Source organism: Felis catus, chromosome B3 (assembly GCF_018350175.1).
Source record: "Felis catus isolate Fca126 chromosome B3, F.catus_Fca126_mat1.0, whole genome shotgun sequence".
NCBI lineage: Eukaryota > Metazoa > Chordata > Mammalia > Carnivora > Felidae > Felis > Felis catus.
Window position 1 is genome coordinate 30443847 of NC_058373.1, and position 13933 is coordinate 30457779.

The 13933-nt window shown below is 57.0% G+C and overlaps 1 protein-coding gene and 1 long non-coding RNA gene across 5 annotated transcripts in view; one reads left to right on the forward strand and one right to left on the reverse strand.

Annotated features, from left to right (window-relative positions):
* The window catches only part of LINGO1 (leucine rich repeat and Ig domain containing 1), a 196716-nt gene that overhangs the window by 11030 nt on the left and 171753 nt on the right, over positions 1-13933 (reverse strand). The window contains exon 1 of one of the 4 annotated variants that reach the window (XM_003986920.6): positions 6305-6683. The exons of the other annotated variants lie outside the window; for them this stretch is intronic. Coding sequence (XP_003986969.1) covers positions 6305-6310 — 6 coding nt within the window. The 5' untranslated portion in view covers positions 6311-6683. Of the gene's footprint in view, positions 1-6304; positions 6684-13933 lie in introns of those variants that run through there. 4 annotated transcript variants of the gene reach the window in all.
* On the forward strand, positions 8714-13718 carry LOC123385848. Its single transcript, XR_006598997.1, has 2 exons — positions 8714-8834; positions 13437-13718. It is a non-coding gene; the product is annotated as an uncharacterized LOC123385848 (long non-coding RNA).

The window sequence follows — 13933 nt, forward strand, 5'->3', positions numbered from 1 at the left end:
CTGAGTGTTTTGCGGAATGACCCTGCCAACCCTCACCACATACCCTGTGAGGGAGGAACCATTAACCCCACTTCACTGATGAGGAAACTGAGCCTCCAAGCCACTAGTTCACCTGCCCAAGGTTACTGAACTTGTCTGCCTCTATAGGCATGGTAACCCCAGAGACCACCACACAGGTGAGGGGAATTTGGCCCAAGAACTTGAGGGATTTGTCCTAGGTCCCACAGCATCTCAGGGCTAAGGCCTACGAAGAATCCCAGCCTCCTGACTACAGCGTCTCTCCCCAACGTAATGCCAGACAGGATACCACAATGGGGCTAGATGAAGGATAAGTGAAGGTTTGAGTTATTTCTGCCTCAAGAAGGGGAAAAGATTTAAAAACAACCCCCAATACATCCAAACTGAGGCCCAGTGAATTTTTTTTTATAACATGGACAGTTTTATAAATAAAACCGCTTGCCATTCTATCACCACTGACTGCTCAAAGCCCTCTCTGCTCAAGTGAGTCTTGTCCAACCCCTTGCCAAAGCCCATTTCCCCAACCTGGTACGCGGAAGGAAGTCAGAATCAAGGGGTGGGGCGCCCCTCTGGTCAGACACACACAGGTTCCACGTTCTGCTCAGGCACGACTGCTGCCATCACGCAGCTGTCTGTTCGCGAGAAGCCCACGCGTGGGGAGAGGCATCTCTGCAAATCTCTAAGGGGAAGGCAGAGGGTGCAGAGTCCAGTGCAAGCCAAGAGGGTGGAGTCAAAACCCACGGGCAGAGTCCTAGGGGAGGCCCATTCAGCTCCGTGTGAGGTATCGAACGGAAGACCAGACGGCTCAGGATAGAAGATCTGCCTTGGGAGTAGTGAGTGAGTAGCCTGCCATCAGAGGTATGCAAGCAGAGCATTATGGATCAGGGACACTGCAGGAAAACCCCTCTGCCAGCTAGGATCCACACCTCAGCAGCCCCTCTTACCTCTGAGATACCCCCATCTCGCACCTAAGTAAAGGGACGTGAGATGGCCAGTCCCTCCCAACTGCATCTCCAGCCCTGTGCTGGGCCGGGCAGAGGAAGCATGCTGGCCAGGGCCCCACTCCTTCTCAGAGACATGAGCAGGTTCTCTGGAGGGGGAAGCAGAGGAGGTGGCAGAGAGAGATTAATTCCCTGAAATGGGAAAAAATAGAAAAACACACACACACCACACACCCTAATAACATGTAATAAGAGGTTGGAGACAAGGAACAATGGCCTGGTAATGTCACCCTGGCGGCAATCAATTTGGGTGTCACATGAAATAGGCATAATTATTCCGCCAGCCCCATTGCTCGTTTCTAACCAGCTCCAGGGGCCCAGGTCTGGGCGGGGAAAGCGGCCTGGAATCAATCGTTGGTGCACCAGGCTGGCAGAGGGAGCAGCCTCAAATTACCTTGCCAGCACCAAGCTTCTCAGCCTCTGTGGGTACGCAGAGGGCCTCCTGGGGGGACCTTGCTAACATCCAGGAACGACCTTGCTCAGCCACCCTTCATTCATGCAATGGTCAAGAGCAATCAGGGAGGACTCCCCGAGGAGGTGAGAATGAAGAAGAACAAATATACGTTTGTTCCATCCAGTATTCATTCCCCAGGTCACCAATCTCTTATTAAGCACTCACCAATGCCATTATTAAAATGGACTGTGCATTATTAAAATAATGAAGCACGGGCTCTCCCCCTCTCCAAAGCTAGGATCACCCCGTGCCCATCCTGGGGGTGAACACAGAACCACGGGGGTTCCTTTGGCTTAACTGTGCAGAACTTAATCTCTCCTTGCTCCCTCCTCCTTCATCGCCACTTCCCTGGGGAGTCCTCTTGACTGCTCCTGCCCCTCCCTGAGCTCAGGGCTTGTACAGACAGCACCCCACAACTGGAGATGCTGACGTACAAAAGGGACAATCGCTTCCTAAGCATCTGTTACACGCTGGCTGCTGCCCTCTCAACCCCCATTTCATACACCAGAAACCTTGAATTCCAGAAATGCAAACCAAGGCCACAATGTAACACCATTTTACACTCAATCAATTGGTAAAAACCGAGAGGGCTGACCATACTGAGTACTGGCAGGGGTGGGGAGCAGGGGCGACCCTCCTCTCCTGCTGGGGGGGAAGCATAAATGGTACAACCAACTTGGAAAACACTTTGGCACATTTTCTAGTAAAGCTGAATATGAACATGCCCTATGGCCCAGCAATTCTGCTCCTAGCTGTGTGCCCCAAGACACTCTGCACGCTGCCTCAGGAGACAGGACAAGAAGGTTCACGGCAGTATTGTTCGTAAGAACAAAAAGGGAAACAACCCACAGGCCCATCAATAAAAGAATGATAAATACACTGGGTTATGTTCAAACCACATAACATTATGCATCAGTGGAAATAAATGAACTACATTACCATTATCCGCAACAATATAGAGGAAGCTTTACAAATACGATGTTGAACAAAAAAAGCAAATTCGAGAGGGCTGCAGTTTCAGGTTCTTTTTACAAAGTTCAAAAGTAATACAAATGGAACAATGTCTATCTATTAAAATGCATGATTTTTAAAAAGGCAAGGCAATGCTAAACAGACCGTTAGGATAGTGGCTGCCTCAGAGAAAGAGGCCAGGAATAAAGTGAGGAGAAGCACATGGAAGATGTACATCATTATTAAAGTGCTGCTGTTCAGGTTGGGGAGTAGGGCTGCCATGTTTGTTCTATTATCATTATCACTAACGCTACGCACGTTAACTAGTCACCAGGCCATGCCCAGACCAGCGAGCCCTGAGCCCCAGGGGTCAGAAGGAAGGCATTCTAGACAGCTTTGTGGGCTGGGGGCTTTGGGAAAGTCATGCCACCTCTCTGGCTCTCAGTTTTCTCAGCTACAAAATCAAATCTTTGCACCAGTTACAGGGAAAAGATTGTGAACAAATCACTGATCTAAACTATGAGTAGTGAGCATTTCTGGAGAGTTTACTGTATACTAGGCATTGTTCTAACCACTTGGCATGTTAGCTTACTTAATCCTCCTGCCGGTCCTAGAGGTAAATACCCTTGCTATCCTCACTTTGTGGCTAAGGAGACTGAAGCCCAGTGAGATTAAGTAACTAGGCAGAGGTGGAGCTGAGATCTGAACCCAGGGATCTGGCCCCAGGGTCCACACTCAACAAGTTCACTATAAAGTGACATCAAAGGAACCGAGCAAACATGAGGATGAGATTCTTGGGCAGCAGAGCTCTACTGGGCCCACAGCACCCAAGGACGTTCATCCATCCACCCATCCATCTATCCACGTATCCACCCATCATCCATCCATCCATCCATCCATCCATCCATCCATCCATCCAATGCATAAACAGAGGTCAGTATCAAGAATGCCTCAAATGCTTTTGGAAATGAACCTGCCTTACCACACTCTTTCTACAAACAACCGTCCCCAGTTCTGGAATCCTCTGTTTTCTGTGTCTCTGTAAAGTCTGCTACCACCTCAGGACCTACTCAGTCTCTCTCCTTCTGGTGGACCCCTGACTACCTCAGCCCCCACAAACAAATCCCATCCTTCTCTGAGTGCCTGTGTGTGCTAAGTACCCCACCTGGGGCACCCTTGATGTCACCTAGCTCTGTCCATCCATACAGGCTGAGGACACTGTGTCCCCTCCAGGCAGTCCTTGCCACCAGTCAATAGCTGCTCCCCGGTGCCTCCCAGTGTTTTCCCTATCCCAGGGGCAATCAGGGGAGCCCAGGGGATGGGGACAAGATGGCCCAGGGTGTTCAAGGCAATCCAAGGGAGCCATAAGAGGGCCTAGTCCAGAGCTAAACAGCTCAGCCAGGATGTGTAAAATAAACACATGAATTAATTTGGCTGGTATAGTATTAGGTGCAAACCAATGTGGTTCTTCACTGTGGGTGCCTGGAGGAGGGGGATCAGTAACTTAGAGATGCTGAGGTACAAGGAGGCTCCCTCAAGGAGGGGCCAGGAGAAGAAGAGAGGAGGGCCTCTGGGTGGGGATGCCTGACCAAGACAGCAAGACAGGTCAGAGGAGGGTGTATAGAGGAACTGGTGGGCAGGGAACAGAGAGCCATCAATGGGTAACCACTGGGAAGGTGGAGGGGAGGGGCGGGTGGGTGGGGAGGAACCCAGTGGCCGGGAGGTGCCATCTTTCCATAGAGTGCCGCACAGAGGACAGCTAGACCAGGAGACCCTGGCTAGCAAGGCGAGGCTCTGACTGAAGTCACCATCATCTACTGCCTCCCCTCCCTGGCCTTTCACTGGCCCCACAGGACTATATGACACACCGCCTCACGCCTCCATGGGACCCGGTGTAAATCACTGCACTGCTTCACTTCTCCACTGGAACATACCCTCAGCCCCAGTCGTGATCCTCCAGCCATTTGCTTTGGTGGCACCTGGAGAGCAGCACCAGATGAGCCATCACCAGTACCAGGGATCCCATCTGGCTTTATGAGAACAATGACCCCCCCCCCCACCCCCGCCCCGCCACAGGAGGTTTCGGGTCATTTGGGATTTGGGTTTTGTTGGTGTCCCTCTGGAATGCTGAGTTTTAGGAAACAATATCTAGTAAAGGGAAAAAACGGGTGCTCAGAGGCAAGGGATAGAGCATCTGACTACTAGGATCAAAGAGGACTACTGCCAGGGGCAGAGCAGTCTCTCCCTGGTCAACACAGGGGCCCTCAGCCCACAAGCCAAGATTCCTGGGCTTTGAGCACACGCCCATCCCCCCAAATCTGGCCCCAGGGATTGAAGACCTACTCTAACTCAAGGCCCTGGAGGCACTGCAGCCTTGACCAAGGCCCATCTCATACTTCATTGGCAGGGGGTAGGGGAGGAGACAAAGAGCGCATCACAGGGGGGGCTACCCTCACCTTTGCTAAGCCCCCCTCCAATAGGGGCATAGGGGTGCTGCTCGGAGTCCCTATCTGGGTTCCGGGGAGTTCCTGGTCTCTCCCTTCTGGAACCTCATTCCCTCTCTCCTGCCTCAGGCAGCGGGGAGAAAGCAGGCAAGCTGTCCTGGCAGACCAGGTCCCACATAAGGACAAAGGGTCTGGAAACCGCTGACCCTCTCTTTCCTCACCGGCATTCCTCCCTGGATGTGGGGAAGCCCCAGGCGCTTTGCCGCCTGGGTGCCCCAGCTCATTGCTCCCTGGGCATGGGAGGCACCGGTGCCGGAGCTGTTGCCATAATGGCCAGCAGGGCTGAGCCCAGAGCCACGGGCCAGGCTGGGCCGAGCACCCTCCGGCCGCCCAGGCCACGCAGGGGAGGGCCGGATGGTGGCCTGGGCTGGCAGGGAGGGGGCTGGCCCAGATGGCACTGCCCCCCACCTCAGGGCATCCTGCACTCCCACAGCACTCCCACCCGCCCCTTCTCCCCCACCAGATTCAGGACCAGGAGAACAAAGGGGGATGCCTCCGGCACAACCAGGGACCGATGGCTCTGGGCTGGGATCCCAGGCAGGAGCAGGAAGGGGACTGTCCACTGGGCCTGGCCCCACCCCTCCTCAAAGTGGAAGCCACCTGGAGGGACACATCTTCTGTGGGTGCCTTGGCCACCTCACAGAGAGTGGGGAGGCAGAACAGGACACTCCCTCCTCACCTCCCTTTTCACAGCTGGTTCCCACCTCCCACCGGCTGCCTCAGAATGAAAAGTGGGGCAGGAGGAGGTGAGAAACCGGGGCTGAAGACAGACAAAGGGAGGCCCCTAAAGGCTTCCTGGGTCCTCCACAATCCCAACTCCCTCTCCTGCACTCTTCCTACCCCCCATTTCACCTCCCCCCCCCTTGGGCACGAGCTGGAAGGGGGTTGCTCCTGATCAGGGGACAGAGCTGGTGCCCAGGCTGGAGCCCGTGGAGAAAACTGGTCCCTCGCCTGCATCCCCCAGCTAGCCAGTGCCCAGCGCTGGCTAGGGGTACCAGCGAGGGGGGGGGGTACCTGGGATCTAAGGAGAGGGGCAGCCACCCCGCTGAGCAAGGGGCTTACCCTCCAGGATGAATGGTGCTCAGAAGGGGAAGGGGGACGCTGGACAAGCCGGACTAGGAACCCGGCAGGGCCCCTCCACAGCTCTGGGATCCCAGCTAGGCAACAAGGAATTTGTTGGGGTGGGAGAAAAGGGACAGGAAGAGTCTCCATTTCTGAGGCTTGAGGAGGGTCAGATCTGTGACCCCAAAGAGGAATCTGGGTGGCGCTGGGGTGCCCCGCGGCCCCAGGAGGGCGCAACCGGGCCAACGGCGGCCCGCACGGGAGCGTGCCGCGGGGCTGCCCGCTCGGGGCTGGGCCGCGGCTGCCGGGCTCACCTGCATCTCGGGCGCACCGTCCGTCCGCTCGGCTCGGTCACCAATCGCATGTCTCCCCCGCCGGGCTTCAGCCCCTGCCCAGCCCCCTCCTCCGTCTCCTCCTCCTCGTCCGACACCTCCGCCCGGCCGTCCGCGCGCCCTCGCGGGGCTGTCTGTCCGTCTGTCTGCCCCAAGCGGGCGGGAACCGAGCCGGAGCCGGGGCCGGGGCAAGGGCGAGGGAGTGGGGAGGCGGGAGGCCGCGGCCCCGGCGGGCGGAGGGGTGGGCGCGCTCAGGACGCGCGACGCGGATTCGGAGAGCCTGGTTCTGCGCCCCGGGCCGGCCTGGAGCCGCCGCCGCCGCCTCTGCCGCTGGGGCCGGGGTCGAGGCCGGGCGCGCTCCGCAGCGGGGCCGGGGCCAGGGCTGAGGCCGGCAGGCAGCGGCCGCGCATGCTGCTCGGAGCCCCGCGCCGGGAGAGGGGCCGGAGCCGCGCGGGTGGGGACTCCGCGCGCTCCGGGGCCGGGGCCGGGACCCGCCGCTGCTGCCGCCTGCGCTGTCGCCGGCCGCCCGCTCCGGCTCCCGCACCGGCTCCCGCCCGGGCTCCGCGCTCTGCCGCGGCGCGGGGAGGGAGCGTGAGGAGCGAGGAGCGAGCCGGGGAGGGAGGAGGGACCGAGGGAGGGAGGGAGCAAGCGAGCGGCGGGAGCCGGGCGGGGGAGGAGAAGGCGCGGCCGCAAAACCAAGGAGGGGGGAGGTGGGGTGGGGGGCCAGTGTTCTTTCAGCAGAGGGGGCGGAGAGCGAGCAGCGCCCCAACCACTGCCCTGCACGGATGGGGCAACGAAACTGGCAGTGGGGACGCAGGCGAGGGGCGCGCCAGGCTCGCGCCTCAGTCCGCGCCCCGGAGCACGAGCCCTGCACCGGCCGCGCCCCTCCGAGTCCCGGGCCAGCCCGACCCAGGGGAGTCCGGGCTACGGTCCTCCCTGAGTATGTGCACGCACCCTCTTGTGTGGCCACATACGTGTGCATGTGAGCACGTGAGTGTGTTCACACGTGTTAACCAGGGTCACTGCACACTGCCGTGTGGACGGACACAAGCACGTGAACGGGCAAGTCTCCCCACCCAGCCAGGGTTGTTTGGAGGACGGCGTGGGAAGGGTCAGGCCCGGAGCCTCTGTCCTGCCCCTCTTCTCCAAATGTTCGCGAATCTCTATAGGGTCCACATCCTGGCGGCCTAGGGGCCAGGCAGGTAGAGAGGGAAGCTCCGCTGGAACGCGAGGAAGGCGCGCCAGCTCCGCTGCTTTGCCCCTAGAGGGGTCTTGCCCCGCCCTTTGCAGCCCGGGTCCCCGCCCAACCTGGCTTCTTGTCCAGCAGAGGGCAGCAGGCTGCTATGGCCGGCTCTGGCCACCCGCACTGCATCCAGAGACCAGCAGAGGGCAGCGCAGAGCCTCAGTCTGGGCCCCCTGTGCCTCCGATCCCAAAGATCCAGGGGATTCTGGGCTGGGGCCACAGACTTAGATGGGCCCAGAGAATGGGACCTCTCCTCAGAGATCCAGATCCTTCTTGATCAGCATATGCAAAGAGAATCAACTGGAGGTGGTGTCTCAGCAGTCTGCAGAGTTAACTACCACCCTTAGGAACTCGCCAGCTTCCACGTCCCTTCCACCTCCTTGAAAGCCATTTGTCCTTTCGCACTAAGCTAGTTTGATTAGAATAAGCATCCATGCTGACACCACCAGGCACATTCGACCCTTCTTCACTGTTTCTTCACAGCCCATTAGCGCATTAGTGCCCCTGACGCTGTGTACCCCACAGGGGTAGGGGTTCTGGCACGTCAAGAAGGAAGTTGAGTCTGGGGAGGCAGAGGCTGACCCAAGGCCTCTCAATCTCTCAGACAAACCACAGGATCCTGCTCCCAGTGCCCCCGCCCCCAGCAGAGCCTGCCCGACATTCAACAGATACTGGCTGGCACGGAGGGGCTAGGAGTCTCCCCTTACTCCCAACACCATCTTGTATCTCCACTGTTCAGCCTCACACACACAGCCCAAAGAGTTGCACAAACCTTCTGTCCCAGCTAAACAGATTCTGGGTACTTCTCAGTCCCACTGCCACACCACTGTCTGGACAGTCCTGCCTGAAAAACCATCCCCTGTCTTCCGTACCATGTCCATCCTCATCCTAGGCCTAGCTGGAGCCCCTCCTAGCAGGTGCGGATGCTGTGGCGCGCACTCCACATTCATCCTCCAACAACCCTCCAAGGAGGCGCTGTTGTTCCCTGGTGACAGAGAGAAGGAACCCCAGGCTCAGAGAGATTACAGGACCTGCCCGCGGTCACACGGCTAGTAAAGCCTAGAATGGGAATTCGAGTCGCCTTCCAGAACTAAGTAAACCAGTAGGGGGCAGGCTTGGCAGAAGGACTTACAGGTGGGCGGGGAAGAGGGGAGGCGGCACAGGTGTCCTGTCCCTTCGAGAGCCCAGCGCAGGCGGCTCCCTGCCCCTCAACTCTCAGCTGCCTGGACCCCCTTCCCAGGCTCCTTGGCTCCCCCACCCCGGCTGCTGGTGAGTTACCCGTGAGCTCCCGCCCTCCCGCGCCGCCTCCTCCCACCAGCCCGACAGGAATAGACGCTCTCTAGCTCCTGCGTAAAGGCTCCGCCAGGCGCCCGGCGGGCGCGCAGACCCGCTGGGGGGCGGGGGCGGGGGCGGGGGCTATTCCTGGTGCGGCGACTGACGCAGGCCCAGCGCGGCCACGGCATCTCCGCCCCCGACTCACCTGCTCCCCGCCTCAGTGATCTCGGAGGAGGAATGGGGGAGAGCCCACTGCCCCCACCCCCAAACCCCAGATACTGGCTAAGGAAGTCAGCGTCCGGGGACGGGGTCTTCTGGGGCCCACAATTATCCCTTTGAGCCTTGAGAAAGCAGGAGTGACCAGAGAGCTGCGTCTGGAAGGAACTGCCCCACAGCCTTAGTTCTCCATGATACACAGTATCCAGGCCATTCCCCCTTCCGGTCTCTCCAAGAGAAGTGACCCCTCGCAGCACTCGTTTTATTTCATCAATGGAAACAATGGGGTGGGGGAGGATTTAGGGGAAGAACTTGGAGAAAAGGCCTTTTTGAGGGTCCAGCATGGGCCTGGTGAGGGTGCTGGCCCCTGGCCTTGTCACTCAAAGACCCCATAAAAGGGTGAGGAGGTCTGTCACTGGGTCCTCACCCAGTCAGAGGTCTCTGCATGAGCTGTCGGGAGTAGCTCCTACTGAGATCCCTCTCAGGGATCTCAAGGCCATGGAGAACGTGACACACTGCAGTGGCCTGGTCCAAGGCTTCACTGACACAACCAGGGGATTATACCCTGGAGCTACAGCTGAAGAATGTTCACCCACACTTTCAGGCCCTAGTCCTTGCTGGTTCACCTGCCTGGTGAGCCCTCTGCCTGGATTCCACCTGTGCTTCAAGACCAGACTAAGACCATTCTCTTCTGTTCTGTCTCCCCTCCCCAAACTGAAATGGCCTTAGAAGCAACGCCCTAGTGTCCTTCCTCTCTGTCCTCACAATCGGAGCTCCCAAGAGCAGGCCTGAAACTACCTGTCTCACAACTACCTGGGTGGGCACAGAGCAGATCCCGGCTTCAGGGTGAAAACTCAGCAGGTCCCAATAAAGCAGGAGCTGCTGGCTGGGAGAAGCAGCCAGACTGCAGTAGCCTGAGTGGTAAGAGCAAAGCAGAGAAACTAGAATGGGTTTGCCAGGGGACTCTGGAGGAGGGGACAGCACCCTCTAACATTTACTCAGCTCCTATTGTAAGCCAGGCTCTGAGCTATACTTTATATACTTCTCACTTCAAGATCAGTACTGCCATCCCTATTGTACAGATGAAAAACCGAGGCTCTGGGAGGGCTGGTATCTTGCCCCAGTTCACTTCGTAAGAGGTAGAGCTGGGCCTCGAAGCTCAGCATGTGTCTGATGTCACAGCGCAAGCTCTGCTCTCCCCCACTCTGGGAGGCTGAGGATGCAGGAGGAAGGGCCAGTTCCCCAGGGCCCAGGAAGGAACGGGTGGCACACACAGGCCTGCCTGTATGCCTGCTCTGTGCTGGTGCTGCCTGCTTGTATCCCAGCAGCTCGCGGGGTTTTACGATGATGATTATTTCTGAAGCCACTTGAAATTAATGACAGCTCTAAAATGGCTGGGACAGTGGAGTCATTGCTGAGACCTCTAATTAGCAAGAAAAACGGAGACCAGGAGCCAGGGAGGCGGGTGGGGGCTGGGCAGGCAGCACAGGGCATGGAGCAGGGTTGGGAGCAGGATAGAGCCAGGATCCAGCAGGAGGTCCCTGTGGAGCCGCTGGACCCCATGTCCCACTTAATGCCACAGATTTGATGCTAAGCACTCTTAATAACTTGCTGTGTGACCTTGAGGGGCCACTGCCCCTTCCTGGGTGAAAGCTTTCCCAGCTGGGTAATGAGGGGTTGGCAGGGGGTGGGGTGGTGGTGTCTCTGGGCTCAGGGCTCTGTGGCCCCACCTAGACAGTGGGGTGAATGGGATGTGGCCTTGAGAGGGAGCTCCTTGAAGGACTCTGAGTTCCTAGAAGGCTGAATCCCAGGAGCTGGGGGCACTGTAGCCGTCCGGGAGCCATAGCAGGAGCCCCATACTCCCCTCTGGCAATGGCAGCCCTCCATGCTGGGGTTGCTGAGGCCGCAGGTATAATGAAGTCCTAAAGACTCAGGCTGGAGTGAAGTGGATCAGGAAGTGGCAGAAAATCCATAGGTCAGAGCCCTGCGCTGGTGCAGCTGCGGAAGCGGGTGGGAGACGGGGGGCCGGTGGGGGGGCTGGCAGGAAAGTCCCCCTAGGAGGTGGGCCTGGAGCTGTGGCCAGGGTTAGGACCTCCTTGCCCCCTCTTAAGCCCCTCCCCAAGCCAGAAGGGACTCAGGGATGCCAGGGTCGCACTTAGGCATGTCATAGAGGGTCAGGCCCAGGAACCTCCAAGTAAAAGGACGCTCGTCCCGGTGCATCCCAGCTCCTGTCTTCTGGGTCCTGCATGGGGTAGCTGACTACAGGGAAGGGCACTGGGGCCCAGCTGGAGGGGACTCTGCACAGTGGCTGGCTCCATTGGATGTGGACATGTGCTAATCGACATGGAGTGATACCCACTGTGGCCAAGGCTGAGGCCAAGACTCCAAGGGCAGAGGTGTAGAAAGCCCTCCATCACTTCCTTAGGGTACCCTCTTCCATGGCAGCCCCCAACTCAGGCACGTCTTACCACTGACAGCTTTCTCAGGCTCCCAACCCATTTCCTCCAACCTTTCCCCTCTTCCCTTTCCATTCAGGGCTCTGTGTGGCCCCTTCCTTCCAGAAGCCTACTCTGAGCACCTCAGTCTCCTGCTCTGTATCCTTGAGTACCTCTCTGGGTCTCAGTTTCCTCCTTTGGAAGATGGAATATCAGTAGAACTCATCTCATGGGGGATGGTGTGAGGATCTCATATATATCCAGTACTTGATGCTGGGCCTGGCACACAGTAGGTGCTTGATAAATGTAGGCACGCAGTAGGTGCTTGATAAATGGTTATTACACTGTCATGGCTGCTCTCTGCTCCTTGACCCTGCAGCCCCTCCTCTGTAAAGACAGGGGTCCACCCTAAGGTTCCTTTCAGCATTCTCACTAGGAGAGGCCTCAACCAAGTTCATCCTCTGAGAATCAGGAACACCCTGAAGGCAGGGATTGATCTTGTGTCTCCTCTAATTTCTGCAGAGAGCCCAGAGCCCTGATTCCAGAGGGGCTGATGTGTGCAAATTAAACTCCACTAAAATCCACTAATCAGGAAGGACCAATGGTTCTCCTGCAGAAGGAGGCCAGGGCATGGGAGCAGGGGCACACGAGTCCTCAATTCTCACTTCCCCTCATCTCGGGGCCTTGGTCACCCATGCCTCCACTGGAAATGTTCTAGCACCCGTGACATTCACTTATCTAGCAGCAATATAGGCACTAGCCCCCACTGCTTGGAATCGCCCTGAGAACTGGGGGAAACCAAAAGGCTCCTGGGAGACCCAAGGCAGAAGCCCTGTAAGGAGCTAAGGTCTGGGGACCGGCCCTCACTCAGCCTGGCCACAGGGCCCTGCTGGGCTGGGTGCCCGCTTGCTGCACCCATAATAGCTGAGAAGCAGGAAATTCGTCTGGGGCCGTGAAGGGGCTCATCAGCCCTGCTGACCCGAAGTCCCTCCAGGGGAATACCTGGTGTTCCTGACCTTGCAGTTCGCTCTCCTTAAAACCCAGGGAAATGTGCACTCCACTAGAAAACTAAAACAAAAAAACCCAAACCACGAAGACACCCAAATGATGACATTGAGAGCAAAAACAAAACCAACAAACAAAAACACAAAAAGCAGTTTATGAAAAGGGACCACCCCCTGGCTCCTTGGGCTTGGCAGAGCAGCCTCTCCTGAGAGCCTGGGCTCGGCTGTCCCCACGGATCATGTCAGGGGGGCACTTGAGCTAATGTGTGCAAACAGGCAGCACTATTAGCAAATCCATTCATTAAGTGCCTGTCTTGAGTTCTGTTGTGCAGCAGACTTGTTTATTAAGTCGGAACCTGTTATTAACTTAAGCCAAAGGCAGCGGTGGTGGCTCGGGTGTCTAGCCTTAGAGCCTTGAGTTCCAGTTCTGGCTCTAACTGCTGTGTGACCCTGGGAAAGTCACTGTACCTCTCTGAGCCTCAGTCGCCCTGTGATAGGCAGCCCCTAAGATGACTCCCAATGGTCCCTACCTTCTGGCATTTCCCCCACCTTATGCAATCCCCTCCCCTTGAGTGTGGGCTGGACTAATTGGGTTACTTCTTTTAAAAAAATTTTTTTTTAATGTTTATTTTTGAGAGACAGAGAGTGTGCGAGCGGGAGAGGGGCAGAGAGAGAGGGAGACACAGAATCCGAAGCAGGCTCCAGGCTCTGAGATGTCAGCACAGAGCCCGACGTGGGGCTCGAACTCACGAACTGTGAGATCATGAGCTAAGCAGAAGTCGGACGCTTAACCGACTGAGCACCCAGGTGCTCCTGGACTAACTGAGTTACTTCTAATGAAGAGAATAGGGATGGCATATCACTTCTGAGATTAGGTTACAAAAAGACTGGCTTTCGTCTTGGGTACCCTCTCTCCATCACTTGCTTGTTTGTGATGACAGATCCCAGGTGCCAAGTATTATTAGCTGCCCTGTTGAGAAGCCCACATGGAAGGGAACTGGTGTCTCTAACCAGCACCCCATGATGCCCTGAGAACCGCCAATACCCACATGAGCAAGCCTGGAAGCAGACCCTGCCCAAGTCGAGTCCTGAGATGATTGACACTCTAACAGCTGGAATGCAGCCTTGTGAGAGCCCTTGAGCCAGAGGCCCCCAACTAAGCCTCACCTGGATCCCTGACCCACAGAAACTGTAAAATAATACAGATTTGTTGTTTAAAGCCATTAAGTTTTGGGGTGATTTGTTATGAGGCAATAGATAACCAATACATACTCCATGCGTGAGATGGGCAAAAAATTTCTTTCTCCCAACGTGGCTGGGGGCATTGAGATAATTTAGGCCAAGTGCGTCCTGCCGGTCAAGTTGAGAAGCGTCACGCAACTTAGTGGTTATCAAGAGAAGTTGAAAAGATGCCCACTGTATGGTATATACCCTGGAG